The sequence below is a fragment of the Canis lupus genome, chromosome 8 (assembly GCF_011100685.1).
Source record: "Canis lupus familiaris isolate Mischka breed German Shepherd chromosome 8, alternate assembly UU_Cfam_GSD_1.0, whole genome shotgun sequence".
NCBI lineage: Eukaryota > Metazoa > Chordata > Mammalia > Carnivora > Canidae > Canis > Canis lupus.
This window is the reverse complement of record NC_049229.1, coordinates 38,957,113-38,974,858: the sequence shown is the minus strand read 5'-3', so window position 1 is coordinate 38,974,858 and position 17,746 is coordinate 38,957,113. Positions and strand designations below refer to the sequence as shown.

At 38.7% G+C, this 17,746-nt stretch overlaps 1 protein-coding gene across 1 annotated transcript in view; it reads left to right on the top strand.

Moving 5' to 3' along the window:
- The window catches only part of ESR2 (estrogen receptor 2), a 68,684-nt gene that overhangs the window by 15,286 nt on the left and 35,652 nt on the right, over nt 1-17,746 (top strand). The window contains exons 4-5 of the mRNA XM_038544913.1: nt 8,060-8,176; nt 16,003-16,302. Coding sequence (XP_038400841.1) covers nt 8,060-8,176; nt 16,003-16,302 — 417 coding nt within the window. The remainder of the gene's footprint in view (nt 1-8,059; nt 8,177-16,002; nt 16,303-17,746) is intronic.

Sequence of the window (17,746 nt, the reverse complement as noted above, 5' to 3'; positions counted from 1 at the left end):
CTTTTTTTTTTTGCATTTTAACTACTATATGTCTTGGTGTGGACCTCCTTGGATTGATTTTGTTGAGGGCTCTCTGTGCCTCCTGGATCTACATTTCTATTTACTTCTCCACATTTGGGAAGTTTTCATCTATTATTTCTTCAAACAAATTTTCTGCCCCTTTCCCCACTTTTTCTCCTTCTGAGACCACTTTAATGCAAATGTTATTATTATGCTTGATGGTGTTACTGAGTCCCCTAAGTCTTTATTAATTTTTCATTTTTTTCCTCTCTCCTGTTCAGCTTGATTGCTCTCCATTACTCTGTCCTCCAGGTTGCTGATATGTTCTTCTGTTCGTTATAGTGTATTATTTTTATTTTTAGTTGTTGAGTTCTTAGATTTATTTATTTATTTATTTTTTAAAATTTTGTATTTATTTATGATAGTCACACACACAGAGAGAGAGAGAGAGAGAGAGAGAGAGAGAGAGGCAGAGACACAGGCAGAGGGAGAAGCAGGCTCCATGCACCGGGAGCCCGACATGGGACTCGATCCCGGGTCTCCAGGATCGCGCCCTGAGCCAAAGGCAGGTGCTAAAACGCTGCGCCACCCAGGGATCCCCAGTTGTTGAGTTCTTAATCTCTGATTGGTTCTTTATTGTGTTTTCTGTTTCTTTGTTAAGAGTTTCACTGAGGTCCTCCATTCTTTTCTCCAGTCCAGTGAGTTCCTTTATGAGTATTACTTTAAATTCTCTATCAGGCATGTTACTTTTCTCTGTTTATTTAGGTCTCTTGCTGTGATTTTTGTCCTGTTCTTTCATTTGGGTCATGTTCCTCTGTCTCTTCATTTTGTCTAACTCTCTGTGTCTGTTTCTATGTGTTAAGATATATATGTGTTAAGAAAGTCAGCTATGTCTCCTGCTCCTGAAAGTAGTGGTCTTATAAAGAAGAGATCCTGTAGTGCCCTGCAGTGTAATGTTCCCTGTTTATCAGACCTGGTGCTTAAGAGGTGTTGCCTATGTGTGTTGTATGTACCCTACTATAGTGGCCAAGATGCTTCTGCCTTTAGTCCAATTGTCTGCAATGACCCTCTTTGCCTGTTGTGGGCAGGATTTAGTCCCTGCATTGTTAGTTGGCCAGTCTGGAGCTGCCTTAGGCTTGAGTTGGATCAGACCAGGCATTTGCCAGAGATATAATAACACTGAACTGTAAGACACTTTCCCTGAGTTGTGCTCTGAGAAGCTTTTGTTGGTAAGTGAGGCCAGCAGACCAGCTGTCTGCACCCCAGCCCACTGCTGGGGCCACAGTTGGACTGGTGTGTGTGGTTATCTTTCCCTCTCCTTAGGGGAGGAGTCACTTTGGAGTTGGCCCCTGTTGTGGTTGCTTGCATACTGCCAGGCTTGTGGCACCACTTTGGATGGGCTCTGGCCAAGGCTGTATGGGGTGGGGGTGGCAGGCCTGCCTTTAGCAAATTATGTGGAAGATATTGGCACTGTGCTGGTTCTCACAGGTGTTTGTGTGTCTAGGCTGGGATCAGGGGGAGGGAAATGGTGCCCAGCAGCATCTTTGTTCCTATATGATCCGTGCCCCTCGAGCACATACTCTGAGATTATTAAACAAATTTCCCTCCCATATACCGCAGGCATTTTTCAATGCCTGCTGCTTCTGTTTTCTATCTTTATGGGGCTGTTTGTTGTACTATCTCTTTAAGGGCAGAGACTGTTTCCTCTTGCCTTCCCAGCTGTCTCAGAGCCAAGCCTGCTGAGTTTAAAGTTCCACCTACTAAATCCTGCTCATTGTAAGAACTCATAAAATATCCCCCTCTGCTTTTCAAAGCCAAATGTTATGGGAATTCATCTTACCTGTGTGCGTTCCCTGTACTTGGGGTACCTGGTGTGATAGTCTGTTCATCCCCACTCTCCAAGCCTGCAGGTCTCTCCCTCCCATGGACAATCCCATAGGTCTGTCCCCATAGGTATGTTTAGGCCCCAACTGCCTTTCCACCCTTCCTACCCTCTTTGATGTAGCCTCTTCTCTACATTTATCTGTGGAGAGTCTGTCCTGTCAGTCTTTGGATCATTTTCTGGGTTATTTACACTGATGTGGGTGTTATCTAGTTGTATCCATGGGGTGAAGTGAGCTTAGGATCATCCTATTCTGCCATCTTCCCCAGGAGTCCCTCTTTGCAACCCTTGTGAAGATAAAGCTGGAAGCAATGTGCTTGTTAGGAATTACAAAGATCGTTTCTTCCTTTGGCTTATGTTTAATATTTGGCATGTGTAAGAGTCATGGTGGGATGGCTCCTGATAGAATCTAGAAGGTGGTGAAGGGTAGAAAGTTAGTAGTATAGAGTTACATTCCCTTGAAATTCAACCTGTATAGATGACTACTTATTTGTCCTGGATCTTCTACTTAGTAGCTCTAAGACATTACCTCTTAGCCTGTTTCCTCCTCTGTGAAATGGAGATACTTACAGGTTTGTTATCAAATGAAATGGAGGTGCCTGGGTGGCTCAGTTGGTTAAGTGTCTGACTCTTGATTTCAGCTCAGGTCACAATCTCTGGTTTGTGGGATTGAGCCCTGTGTCAGGCTCCATGCTCAGTGGGGAGTCTGCTTGAGACTCTGTTTCTCTCTTTCCCTCTTCTCCCATCTCATGCACACACACACTCTCTCTAAGTAAATGGGTAAGTAAAATATTTTAAAAATATATAAAAATAAAAATGCAATGAAGTTGGTTATATGAAAACATTTGGTCATTTATAAACTTCATGCAAATTTAAGATATTCTAGTTTTCTAACTCTTCTGTATTGAGATATCAACATCTTTTCTTTATTTTTTGTGTTTTTCTTCTAATTCTAATCTTATTTAAACCCACCTTCTCTAAGATCTTCATAGCTGGGTGGATCAGGGCCCTCTGCCAATTAAAAACTTAATTTTATTGAAAGATAAAACATCACAGATAAAGGAAGAATGTGTCATCAAATATTATCAAAACATAAATTGTATCATTTGCTTATTTATAATTGCTTTTACACAACTTTTCATTCTGTATTTAACATATTTAGGTACTTTAATATTTTTACTTATGATAATTCTAGTAGTAAATTATAAGGCCAGGCCTACTTGCTTGCTATTATATAGTAAGAACAATTCAAATTTCTAAAATTCAGAACTGAACTCTTGATATGATATGATGACAATTCTCTATCTTGTTGAGATTCTACAATTTTATTCCTTAAGGAAATCTTGACCCAATACAATTAACTATATCCTTTGAGAAAGGTCCTTTTTATTTGCTGTTGGGAAGAAATCTCTACCTGAAATATATATATATGGAGAAAAGTGAATCCTTATGTACTGATGGTGGGAATTAAATTTGTGCAGTCATTGTGGAAAACAGTATTGGAGGTTCCTCAAAATATTAAAAACAGAATTACCATATGATCTAATAATTCCACTACTGGATATTTATCCAGAGAGAACAAAAACACCAATTTAAAAAGAGATGTGCACCCCTGTGTTTATTGCAGCATTATTTACAATAGCCAAGGTACAGTAACAGTCTAGGTGTATGTCAATAGATGAATGGATAAAGAAGCTACATACATGGTAAAATATTACTCAGCCATAAAGAGGATGAGATCTTGCCATTTGCAACAGCATGGTTGGACCTAGAAGGTATAGTGCTAAGTGAATTAAGTCAGACATAGAAAGACAAAACACCATATGATTTCACTTATATCTAGAATCTAAAAACAATTTCCCCCTAACTTCCCAAGACCTAGTAGCCATTGACCTAGTTTCTTTCCGTATAGTTTTACCTTTTGCTAGAATGTCATATAATTGAATCATTAGGTAACCATCTATGTATTGCTTCTTTCACTTATCATGATGCTTTTAAGTTTTATCCATGTACCTATGGTTCATTCCTTTTTGTTACTGGGCATTATTCCAATATATAGATCTACCACAGTTTATTCATTTGGGGTATTTCCAGTTTTGTGCTATTTTGAATAAAACTTCTATGAGTGTTCATGCTAATCCCTCTATGTAGACCTACATTTTTGTTGGGGAAATATCTAGGAGTGAAATTGCTGGTTGTATGATAAGCATATGTTTAATTTTATGGGCAACTAACAAACTGTTTCCAAGGGGGTTGAACCATGTTGTATTCTCAAAAGTAACATGAGACTTCCAGTTGCTCTACATCCTTATAAAAATCCTTGATATTATTAGCCTTTTTAATTTTAGATATTCTTTGGGTATATAATTGTGTTTCATTGTGGTTTTAATTTGCATTTCCCTGATTACTAATCATTTTGAACATCTTTTTATGTGTTCATTGATTTTTTTTTTGTCTCTCTCTATAAGTTCTTATGTATAGTTTTATCCTGTTCTGTTGACCTAGTTCTTCATTCTTGTAAGTACCACATTATTTTAATTATTATAGTTTTATTTTTTACTTTTACTATTATAATTTTATAATGCATTTAAATACATACCAATATAAATACCTCCTATTTTAAAAGTATTCTGGCTATTTTCTTTATTTATCCATAGGAACATTAGAATATTTTTATTAAGTGACCTCCCATCCTTAATGTTAAGAAAAGTGGAGATTTTGTTAAACCTAAGGATTATTTTGGAAGGAATCTTTGTAATATTCTTCACATTAAGAACATATTCTGTCTCCATTTATTTAGGTCTTTTGTATCTCTTATACAGTTTTGTTATTTTTTAAAAACTATGTATATCTGGTATCCTTCTCAGTGGTATTTCTGTAAATTTCATTCTTTTGGGCTATTTATTTTACATCCAAATGTAACAGTGGCACTATTTTATTCACTTTCATATTGGTGTTCATAACAAACTTTTATCATTGTCCTTTGAAAGTTGAAATCTATTTAAGTGCCACTCACAAATCTTTAAGGCTTTGCTTTTCACAGCTTTAGAGGCTGGGCTTTAAATGGGAAGCTCTGACAGCTGGTAGGTTATGTAGGAAATTCTTACCTTGGAGGCACATATTCCATTACTTGGGACTTATTTGGCCTTGAAGTCATGGAGGATGTCCTGAAGGAACAAATGCTAGGTTGTTGCCTGATGCTGAGGGACAAGCATGCCAGGGAGGGTGCGGGTGATAAATATTGCTCTGTGACAAGCAATATTGTGACAAGTGACAACACCGGGAGGCTGAAATGAGCTGAAACTCAGATATTCTGATCTGAAGTCCAGGGCTGTCTCTCCCCTCTATGAGGTTGGATATAAATGACAATAGGTAATCAGACTTAGTCTATAATTTTGTAGAGAGTACAGAGATAACCTGTTATGTTTAGATGATAAAAAGCACATTTTCCTATAAAGCTTTATATCTTCAAGAATTAGCTACATATTTTGCTTTTAATTTGGCTTTGAACTTTTCTCTGAATTCGGTTAGTATGTGTGCTTTACAGACTGTTGCATGAACAAGAAAACCATTTTATTTTATTTTTTTGGGGGGGTGGGCAGAGAGAGGGAGAGCGAGAGAGAGAGAGAGAGAGAGAATCTCTAAGCAGACTCTGCATTGAGTGCAGAACCTGACATGGGCTCCATCTCACAGCCCTGAGATCATGACATGAACTGAAATCAGGAGTCAGATGCTTAACTGACTGAGCCACCCAGGTGCTCTGAGAAAACCATTTTAATATGTGAGATAGTATACTTTCAAGAGGACTTTTTTCTTTTTTGTCAATTACCTTGACCTTCTTGCATAAGACATTTTCTAGGCCGTTTTTAGTGTGTTTATATTCTTGTGCTTTCTGATTTTTTTTAAGTAAAATTATCTTTTAAAATAAACTCTGAGGGGAAAATAATGAACCTCTAGTCCCTTAAATGCTTATTGTTATAAACCTCTTTATAAAACCAAAAAGGATGACATCATATGTATTGTTCTGTGAATTTTTAGAAGGTCCTTGAAAGATTGCTGCTACCATGGAAAGTACTGTGGGATTACATTTACCTTTTAGCCATAAAGCGTCTGTTCTAGAGGACAATCAAAAGTTTCTGATTGGAAATATATCTTGACTTTTAAAATATAATTTGTTTTTGAATATTATAAGTGAGGATAAAAGCAATAACAAGATAATTATCTGTTCCTTTTAAAAAATGTTGCGCCTTACCTTATATTACCCCATACTCTTGAGTGTGTGTGGAACCTGTAAATATGAGCCACTCCTTTGGTTAGGGTATCTAACATGGAAAGTGGTATTGGGGGAGTCTTGTGATTATGCTGTAATTGTGTAAGACTCCATCATGGCCGAGTGAAGACAGACTGAAAATCAGACAAGTGCCCCTCCTAGCCTGAAGGAAAGCAAGCATCATGCTGTGAACTGCTTTTGGGCAGGGAACTGGTTCCTCTATGAGTTGACAGCAGTGTCCAGCTGGTAACCATGGTAAAAATGGGAGCCTTGGTCCAACAACTGCAAGGAGCTGATTCTGCAAACATCCTATATGAGCTTGGAAGAGGACCCTGAGCTTCAGATGAAACCACAGCCCATCCAACACCTTGATTGCAGCCTTTTGAAACCCTGAGTAGAGTAAGCTGTGCCTGGATTCCTGACTTGTGGAAATCAGATAATAAATTTATTTGGTTTTAAGCTTATAAGTTTGTAGAAATTTATTATGCTGCATGGAAAAGGAAAACCATGACCTTAAGGAGATTACTGAATGTGTTTTCTCTTAAAAAAAAAATGGGGACCATGGCTTTTTATAGGGAAGTTATAGGGTTAAAGGAAATGATAAAGAATCTGGAAATCAGCAGGTAGTCAGAAATGTTGATGTGCCAGCTTTCCTATACGTGGCTGTTATGAGGGTCACTTGACAGTGGTTTTTGCCCCTCGGCTAAACTGTCTTACTATTCCTAGAACTATGCAGTCCATACCCTTGCTGCCACCCTGGCCGGCCCAGGGAATGGTGGTAAAGTACAAACAATTGATTTTCAATTTGTGTTTGATTGAACAAGTGTTATTGAATCTACCTAAAGTGGGAGAGAATTATAAAATTTGATTTTGATCCAATCATAAAACCATGTTTTTTGGTCCATGAGTCAGGTAGGGTGGCTCTACCTCTCGGTTCGGCTCTGAGTTCTGGGTCAAGTTCAGGTCTGCATTGCGTTTCCACAGATTAGTGGCTACCTGAGGCTTTTTTTTTCCTCTTGGGAGCTCAAGAGGCCAAGGCAAACTGTTGGAATATTCCTTCTACTAGCCTACCACTGGCTGATGCAAGTTTCATGGCCAAGCTCAGCATCAGTTGGTAGGCAAACACAACCTATCCACCTTAGTGCCCTGCGAGTCACAGGGCTGAGGGAGGCAGTGGGGACTTGGAACAATAATCACAGCCAGCCTCAAGTGGCAGTTCTTTTGGTTCTTTAGTTCGCTAATTTCTTTATCTTCTTGTTGATTAGTTTCCTTCTCTTATTTGACTATGAATTCCTATAAAAATGTCATGTTAAATTCCAAAGAGGTATATATATAAAAGAATATAAGTATTTGAATTTGGTGACTTGATACACAAGTGCTATTCTTGAGCAGTTCTGTGATTTGCAGCACCAATTTCAGGCAACTGTCTTACTTTCCATGTCCAAAGGAGAATATTTCTAATGAATCTCTTGAGGATTCTACGAACATGCAGAGGATAGCCTATTAGTCAAAGAAAGAATAAGATATGGAAATATTCCTAGGTTATCTTCACTCCCTAACAAGGCACTGATGAGGGCAAACTTCGCCCTTTGTTACCCATATCTGCATTAAGAAGATATCCCCTGGGCACCTGGGTGGTTCAGCAGTTGAGTGTCTGCCTTTGGCTCGGGTCGTGACCCTGGAGTCCTTGGTTTGAATCTCTCATCTGGCTCTCTGCAGGGAGCCTGCTTCTCCCTCTGCCTATGTCTCTGCCTCTCTGTGTCTCATGAATAAATAAAATCTTAAAAAAAAAAAAAAGAAGAAGATATCCCTTGCTTCTCAGCTGGGTAGCATTATCAGTGTTGACTAGAATATTGAATCAAAATACAGTGATAATAGCCTGACCCCCCCTTTTTTTTCTGCTGCAGGACATAATGATTACATATGCCCAGCTACAAATCAGTGTACAATAGATAAGAATCGACGCAAGAGCTGCCAGGCCTGCCGACTTCGGAAGTGCTATGAAGTGGGAATGGTGAAGTGTGGTAAGTTTTTGCTTCTTCTTTCTTTTCTTTCTTTTCTTTTCTTTCTTTCTTTTTTTAAATTTTTATTTATTTCTGATAATCACACACACACAGAGAGAGAGAGAGAGAGAGGCAGAGACATAGGCAGAGGAAGAAGCAGGCTCCATGCACTGGGAGCCCGACGTGGGATTCGAGCCCGGGTCTCCAGGATTGCGCCCTGGGCCAAAGGCAGGCGCTAAAACACTGCGCCACCCAGGGATCCCGCTTCCCCTTTCATCATATATTGGCCATGCTGACAGCATTGTCAGGATAGGTCGAGGGACTAGGGACAGGGCCTGAGGACTTGGTAATTACCTTCAAGTATGCATATGCTGTCACACTGGAGGGGGGCGTTAATTTATCTCCTGTAGCTGTAGAGAACAGAGCTGAGGTGAACAGGAACAAGCTATGGTAGGCACATTTGGGCCCAATATAAGGAAGATCTTTCTATGATTCAAGTGGTCTGACAACATAATAGGCTGCTGCATGAATTAGAGAATTCTAGCCACTGAGGTACTCAACTGGGTTGGATAAACATTTGCCTGAGGCCTTGAGAAGACTGAGGATGAAGTTCTGGTAAATGTTCAGTTAAAGCTGTGACAAGAAAGTAGAATATCTTATGAGTTACTTGGATAGCTGTGGGAAAGACTCATGCCTATCAAGAGAAGATACATATAAGAGTCCGAAATATGATAGAATTATGGAAAGCACGTAGAATATAGGTTCTGTGTTATGGTGGTAAGTATGCATATATATGTGTACATACATATGTGTGTGTATCCGCACGTAGATGCATACATACATGAAAAACAAAGACAAATGGGCACATAACAACTGACAATAATGCCTACATCCCGCTCTCTCTACCTGGCTAATTTTTGATTCATTTGTCTGTACACACATGCTGGGTTATGCACACTCACATCAGCTCTGCCTATACTTCTCCTGTTATTCTGCTAGATGGTATTTTGCCTGTGGTTAGTTGTAATTTCTCTCTTAGTAACTGTTTGAAAAATTTAAAACAAAAGTCTCTTTTCTCTCTGACGTTTCTTAGGAGCTCTGCCTTTTAAACATGCTCTTCCCTTTTTAAAAATGTATATTAGACGAGACATCTCATCCAGCTATATTATAGTGTAGCAGAAGTCTTCTTATTTGATCACACTTCTCTGGCTTCCTAGAATCACTGATGTTTTCTGTTTTCTTTATAAAATACCCTACCCATGCCCATGACCTCCCAGTGTGTATTGGTTACTCTCTAAAACATTCCAGCATTTCTGTCCTCCACTTCAGTTATACCCTTATCAGTAACCAGTGGGCTTCTTCCAAAACCTGTTTCTACTTATTGTAACTGTCAAATTATATCATTTAATTAGAATTTATGCAAGCATATGCAACATGAGTAGGAAAATACAATCGTTTCTGTGAAACTTTGGATAAAACTGTAAAGGAGGGGCACCAGGCTGGCTCAGTTGACTCTTGATCTCAGGGTTGTGAGTTCAAGCTCCATGTTGGATGTACTGCTTACATTAGAAAATACCCCCCAAACTGTAAAGGACTAGTAGCTATTGATTTAGGTATGAGTGAGATTGGGGGAGGGGTCATAAACCTAGAAAAATTCTGAATTTGGATTGCTTTATAAGTGTTTAAGTTCTTGCTGTGTTTTAACAAAGCTGGAATTGAAAATTCAGAGACAGTGTAACACAGATGTGGCTTATGTAGGAAAGTCACTTCTGATTTAATTGGCAGAGGTACTTAAAGAAAAAGCCTTGGCTCTTTGACGAAAGATTGCAAATAAATGTTTCATATTTTAAGTTAATATTTTAAAGTTGAGTATATTTTTTAAGAAGTGATTTATGATTTAGTCTTAGGGTTAGAATGCTTAGGTCTTTGTCTTAGGGTTATTGTACTTCCATCTGTTGGACAGCTCTAGCTGTAGCCCTGGTGGTTCGGGACCAAGGCAGGAGCACAGGCATAATCTGTCTGCAGGAGGTGGTGTATATGGTGGGAATAACAAGAGGACAGGATTCCCAAAAACTGAATCTCATTTTTTTCTCATTACTTCTTGCTGTGACTATGCTCAAACTTAACCTTTCTGACCTTCGGTTTTCTTATCTCTGAAAGGAAGATATCGGTTTCACTAAACTTTGTGAGGAATACCTGTGAAAAAAGGCATAAAGATCTAACACAGTGGTTGGCATTAAATTTTTGTCTTCCTTCCTTTCTCTCTCCCTCTTTGAAAAGCTCTTATAAGTTATGAGGAGTTTTAATGCAATACAGTGTTGCATAGAGTATAGAAATGTAGTTTAAGAAATCTTTCATGACACTCACTCAAAAAGGTATCTGTGCCCCCATGTTCATAGCAGCATTATTTATAATAGCCAAGCATGCGAACAAACCTCAGTGTCCATTGGCAGGTGAATGGATAAAGAAGTTGGGATGTGTGTGTGTGTGTGTGTGTATAAAAATGGAACATTTTCCAGCCATTAAAAAGAATACACAAAGAAATCCTGCCATCTGTGACAACATGGATGGACCTTGAGAGCATTATGCTAAGTGAAGTAGACAAAGACAGATACAGATACTGTATGATCTCACTTACATGTGAATCTAAAACAAACAACCCCAAGCTCATAGAAAAAGATATCAGGTTTGTGATTACCAGAGGCAGGATGTAGGGGGAGAGGGAATTGTAGAGAAGTGGTCAAGGGTACAAACTTCCAGTTACAAGGTATGTAAGTCGTAGCAATGTAACGTACAGCATGATGACTATGATCATCATGATGATATATGAAAGTTATTGAGAGTAAATCCTAAGAATTCTGAAAGAAAAAAAAATAATTTTTTTCTTTCTCTCTTTATGTATCTATACGAGACAGTGGATGCTAACTACACTTACTGTGGTAATCACTTCACAGTATATGTAACCCACACCATGATGCTCTACACCTTAAACTTACACAGCGATATATGCCAATTATTTCTCAGTAAAAATGGAAAAATCCTTTCATGGAAAAGAGAACAAGAGTATAGGTTATTGAATTTGGGCAAAAGAGAAATTGGGTAAGGCTGTCTAAGAAAAAATATTTTATTACCTGTGGAAACTGAAAGGAATGAGATGCATTGATATGCCAACAATTGGGTATTTAGCTCTTTACTGACCACAGAGAAGGACCAGTAGGAGTGAACTTTCTTTACGATACCTCCCTCCTTGCCCAGAATTCTTCTTGGCTGCCTTCTCAATAAACCCTCCATCCATATTCTTCCTTCTCTCCAGTCTTGGAAGAATAGGAACCTACCTGCCTCCTGGATTCTCCTGCACCATTTCACTTCCCCCCTTTGATTCATAAATTACGCCTCTTTGGTTATCACCATTTTCTTTTGCACCAATCTTATGTTTTCTAGGGAGATATTAATATGGTGGCTTAAATGGTGGGATAATACCTGCCCAGACTACCCTGAGGGATAAGGCTTTGTTCTAAGGATATGCTGAAATGTAAGTAGCCAGGAGAACTGTCTGAACAGCTACATGTTTGGTCCATATTCCTGTGTTGGGAGAATAAATTTGCATCTTTCAGGTGCCATCTCTTGATTCATCTGCCATATACACACATGAAAGGGATCTGGTGGGGAGGTAATATAAAGCAGGAAAAGCACCAGCTCTGGATTCAGATAACTGCTTGAGTCTCTATGCTGCTTTCACTATTTCCTAGCTTGCCCGCCCTGGGCAGGTTATTTGAGCTCTCTTGGGCCTGGTTCTTCTTTTGTGTCATGGACATGATAGTAGCATCTGTACTCCGGGGCACTTTTCAGAGTGAAATAACCCGAATATGATACACAGTGTCTGACATGTAGGAGCTTCCAGGAGATGCTAGCTCTCATCGTTATCATTTATGATTATTACCATTGTTGTTGTCATTGTCATCAGCATTATGACATCTTTTCTTGGGGCTGTTTACCACTATCTCATATGGAGCATTCCTGTTTGGTAGAATTCCTCATCAGGCTCACTCAGAAGCATACGAGGGACTCTTAGATTACGGTGGAAAAGCAATGACACTAGAAGTGTCCTTGGTAGCAAACAATGAGTTCCTTGCCAAGGGCTTTATTTTATTGATTCTAGAATCCCTAGGACTCAGTACAGAGCTCAGTATATAGGGCTTTGTCAGTGAAAGTTGGTCAAATGAATTTGAGTGCATGGATTCAAAACCTTTCTCTTTGTATGTAAACCTGTTTTGTAAACTCCTTTTCCTCATATATACTCTACAGATAGAAGATGTGTGGTCAGCAAGGTGCTTTCTTAAACCAAACATTTTGTTCCATTTTACCCCGGGAGGTATAAATGATCTTGACACCTATAGCTCTCTATCTGATTACTAATAAAATAAATTATACTGTAGGCTTTTAATTCTTTTAGTAAACAGTTTGATTCAATCATCCCTAGATAGAGCCCTTCTTTCTACTTTGATTAGCCAAGGATAAGAAGAAATTCAGATAAAATTTCTTGGAAGTAAGTAATTTAAATGTGCTCCTACTTCCTAATATTTCTTTTTAAAAAGGTGGACAACTAAATTTAATGAACAAACATAATGGTGGGAACACAAACTAGAAACTAGGCATTTTGCAGATAATAACTTTTACGTGTATTTTTTTTTTCTTTGTAGGGGGATGCATATAAAAGTTGTACCTGGGAGGCCTGGTGGCTCAGCGGTTGAGCATCTGCCTTCGGCTCAGGTCATGATCCCCGGGTCCTGGGATCAGGTCCCACATCGGGCTCCCTGAAGGGAGCCTGCTTCTCCCTCTGCCCATGTCTCTGCCTCTGTCTCTCATGAATAAATAAAAATTAAAAAAAAAAAAAAAGTTGTACCCATGCTAAAGTCATCCTGACTTATGCCTTTCTTAATTTTCATTTTGTATTTTTGTCTTTAACCAATGGATATTTAGAAATATTTTTGTGCTAAATGTTCTAAAGACTTGGAAGTTATATTTTTATCTTATTTTTTGCAATCAAAGAATATGATCCATATGATGCCAATTTTAGTTAAAATTTTATTCCTAAACTAGTAAGTGATAATTTTTGCACATTCCATGAGTTTTTGTTTTTTATTTTATTTTATTTAAAAAAATATTTTATTTATTTATTTATGAGAGACACAGAGAGAGAGGCAGAGACACAGGCAGAGGGAGAGGCAGGCTCCATGCAGGGAGCCTGACGTAGAACTCGATCCCTGGTCTCCAGGATCACACCCTGGGCTGAAGGTGGCGCTAAACTGCTGAGCCACCGGGCTGCCCCTCCATGAGTTTTTATAGCTCAAGCTTGTGAATTGTACAATTCAAATGTTCTTTATTCTGCCTTTCCCCCCAGTTGTTTGCTCTGTCAGTTGCTGAGAAAGATATATTAAAATATGCATTATGATAATGTATTTGTCAGTTTTTCTTTCAGTCACTTTTTGATGTTATGTTTGTAGGTTTTATTTTGTTTTAATATTTATGTGTAGAATTATTTATCTTCCTTTTATAATCTGATGAGGCCTTAATAATGATTCGTACCTTAAAGTTTATATTGTCTGATATTGATAGAGTAACTGATTTATTTGGTTAATTTTTGCCTGTTATCTGTTTCTAGCCCTTTATTTTCAGCTTTCTATATGTTATATGTATCTCTTATAACCACTATATGTCTAGATAAAAAACTCTTAATTGATAAATTTAATCTATTTATGTTTATTGTAATCCCTGATATTTGAATTCATTTTTGTCATCTTATTTTATGCTTTTAAAAATTTCATCATGGGGCACCTGGGTGGCTCAGTGAATTAAGCATCTGCCTTTGGCACAGGTCATGATATCAGGGTCTTGGGATCAAGCCCTGCGTCAGGCTCCCTGATCAGCCATGAGTCTGCTTCTCCCTTTTCTTCTGTGATCTCTCTTGTTCTTACTCTCTCTCAAAACATAAATAAATAAAATCTTTAAAAAAAAAAAAACCTTTAAACATTTTTTTCATCATGTATTTTCTTTTGTTCCTCTTGGGAATTGATCCCATTTTCTTGTGTTTGTTTGTTTGTTTTTCCCATTTTCTTTTTTCTCTTCTAGTTTGGAAATCATACCTTCTATTTCAATTCTTTAGCAACAATTCTATTTTTAGCATGATTAATTTGAGAGTTCAAGCCACCCTAAGAGAGATTTGTCTTCCCAAATAAAGAATCTTAGGAAGTTCTAACCAAAATTATTCCTCTCTCATCCTAGTTGTTATTATCCAGCATTCAGTTCTACCTTATTTCTATACCTTCAAAAATTATTTTATTCATTCTGTGTTTATTAGGTTTTCTCTCATATTTAATCAATTTATTTTCTTACTATTGCATCTTGAATTTCATTGCTTCTCTTGGGTTCATTTTTCTTCATCCCAAATAGCACAGTAGTTATTTCAAAAGGGCTGTGTGTGATACATCTTTTTAATCTTTGCTTAATTGAAATGTCTTTAGTTTATCCTCACTCTTGAATGATAGTTTAGCTGGGAATGTAACTCTAAAATGAAGATTTCTCCCTTCCCCTGCCCCCCTCCGTCTTAAAGACATTATCCCATTTTGTTTCTGACCCATAAACCTATAGTAACTGAAACCTTTTGATACCAGGACAGGAGTAAATCAAAGTCTTAAATGTGTATATGCCTTGGTTCAGTTACCTGACTTCTTTGAATTTATTTTAGGAAATGAATTGGATGCATGTAGAAAGATACATTTTCATTGTATTATGAATACTACCGAAGAAATTAGTACCAACCTAGATTTCCATCAACAGGAGACACTTTATTTTTTTACTTTGTATTTTTTTTAACAGGAGACACTTTAGATAAAGTGATACTATCTGCATAAAACAGAGTGCTGCATAGATTTTTAAATTGTACAATGATACAGTTTTAATAAAAAGATAAAAAATAGTATATATACTGTGATATAAGTGTTATATATAAAACATAAATAAAAAGCATTGAAAGAAAACTAAAAGAATTTATGCCAAAATTTGTGCTCTTCTATATTTTTCAGACTTAAAAAGATATATTACTTGAACATATTAGTTTGTGTAAATATGTAAAAAGAATACATATATGTACATGTAAGCACATGCACATGCATATAAACATTTTAAGAATGTATTATAAAATATATATTATTTGATAACTGTTTGGAAATATCAATATTCAGTTCCTAACTTTTCCCTATCTTTTGTCTGAAGAAAATTCCTAATTCTGTCGTTTGGAAACTGAGGTATGTCAGCACTCTTTAAAAGAGAAATGGGGGGGATCCCTGGGTGGCTCAGTGGTTTGGCACCTGCATTCGGCCCAGGGCATGATCCTGGAGTCCCAGGAATCAAGTCCTGCATCAGGCTCCCTGTGTGATGCCTGCTTCTCCCTCTTCCTGTGTCTCTTCCTCTCTCTCTCTCTCTCTCTCTCTCTCTGTGTGTGTCTCATGAATGAATAAATAAAATCTTTTTAAAAATAAATAAATAAAAGAGAAATAGGTTTAGTGTCATAGATGATCTTGAAATGGGAGACCTTAAGTTCATCTAAGCTATTGTTCCTAAAAATTCATGTTTTGATTTTGTTAAAATAGTCACAGATGTAATAATCTTTGGTACGTGCCCTGCAGGTTCCAAGAATAAGTCAGGCTTCTGTTCTGAGATACATTGTGAGGATAGACTCAGGTCTTACAGTGAAGTCATTACCTCACTCTTGCCCTCCCAATCCAGGGAACTTGAATATTGGGTTGGGGAAGCCACAGGAAAATACTGTTATCATCTTTCCGGTTTAGGCTCCCGGAGAGAAAGGTGTGGGTACCGTGTTATGCGAAGGCAGAAGAGTTCCGATGAGCAGCTGCACTGCCTGAGCAAAGCCAAGAAAAATGGTGGCCACGTGACCCGAGTGAAGGAGCTGCTGCTGAGCGCCCTGAGCCCGGAGCAGCTGGTGCTCACGCTCCTGGAGGCCGAGCCGCCCCACGTGCTTGTGAGCCGCCCCAGCACGCCCTTCACCGAGGCCTCCATGATGATGTCCCTGACCAAGCTGGCCGACAAGGAACTCGTGCATATGATTGGCTGGGCCAAGAAAATTCCAGGTAGGGCTTTCTGGATCATAGCTTTTCATTTATGGTAGAAAGGCCTGCTGCCCCTGACATCTATAGGGCAAGAGTACAAAATGGATATCCACAAATGATATCTGGGTGTGTAACAGCTTTACATCCTGATTTATAATCTTTAAATGAAATATATTCTTTCTTCCTATCTTGACTTGTATGCCTTCAACATGTACTGGAAGGTCACGCTCCAATTTAGAATTTTTGGACTCCTCTTTTTCCCACGCCAGAACTATCCCACAGTGCCTTGTTCACACCCCATCTTCCGTGTCCACATCTCCTATACACACTAGCCTGTTGGACACCTCTTATGCCGAGATGTGGTCTGAGAGGGTGGACCCAAGAAGAAGCCCACTCAGCTCTGGGAGTGGGCTTGGGACCATTTGGGCAAAAAAATTCTAGGGTCCTGGGACCCGGAACATGGTCTAAAATGATGGAGTCTGGACTCCACATTGAGCTGTCTCTTGGCTGTGGACTCTGCACCTTGAGAGGAGGGGTGTGTGCAGGTGAAGGTGGGGTAGGGTGTCATATGACCAGTATGCAAGTGAGAGATTTGCCACATGTGAAATAGAAATGTATAAAATATCATTTCAATAGAGAAAGAATCAGTATTATGGATATAAATGAATATACATGGGCAAATAGAGTGAGTCAGCAGCTGGGATAGCATGAATCATCCATAAACCCAGAATGCCATTGTGTTAAAAATGCATTTGGTTGTTCAACAACAGTTGTCATTTAGCACCTGCATTTTCCCTTCTATGTCCCTTCCACAGGCCAGTTTGTAATATATGCCTGAGATACTGCGTTGTGCTAAAATTACCATCTAGTTATCATTTGAATTGGTGTTTCTGTGAAAAGGAATCTAGAATTCTAACACAGAATGGCACCAACCCATCCTCCTGAAAGGGCTTCTCCAGGCACATATTTACAATCATCTAAGAAATTAGGTCTCTCTCCAGGTTCTAGGCCACTAGGGACAATCCCCATGGCCTTGGGGCAGCAGCTGCTTTAGACAGGGTATACAGCCTGGGAGCCGCTGGAAAGCTGGATGAGAGCTGTGGATAAAGAGCGGTGGGACCCCAGGCCTGGTAGAATAGTATCTCTTGGGTCATTTGGTGGCTTGAACCTGTTCCTTCTGAGCTTCCTGAGGATCTTCTGGTTTCTAGTTTTGTTTTGATAGTCTGGATCTTCACCTTAGCCAGAATCATGTTATTTTCTCTGCTCTTTTTGTAGGAGACAATACCGACACATTCCTTGAGCTGTTGCTCTAATGTATATGCCAAACACTGTTTTTCAGGACCCCACGTGGTGATGAAATTGATGACTTTGAAAGCCATGCAGCTTCTTTGTGCTATAACCAAACTGAATTCTTGAGCTGCATTAGTCCCTCTTCAAGCCTGGTGTTTTAACATTTTTTTCAGAA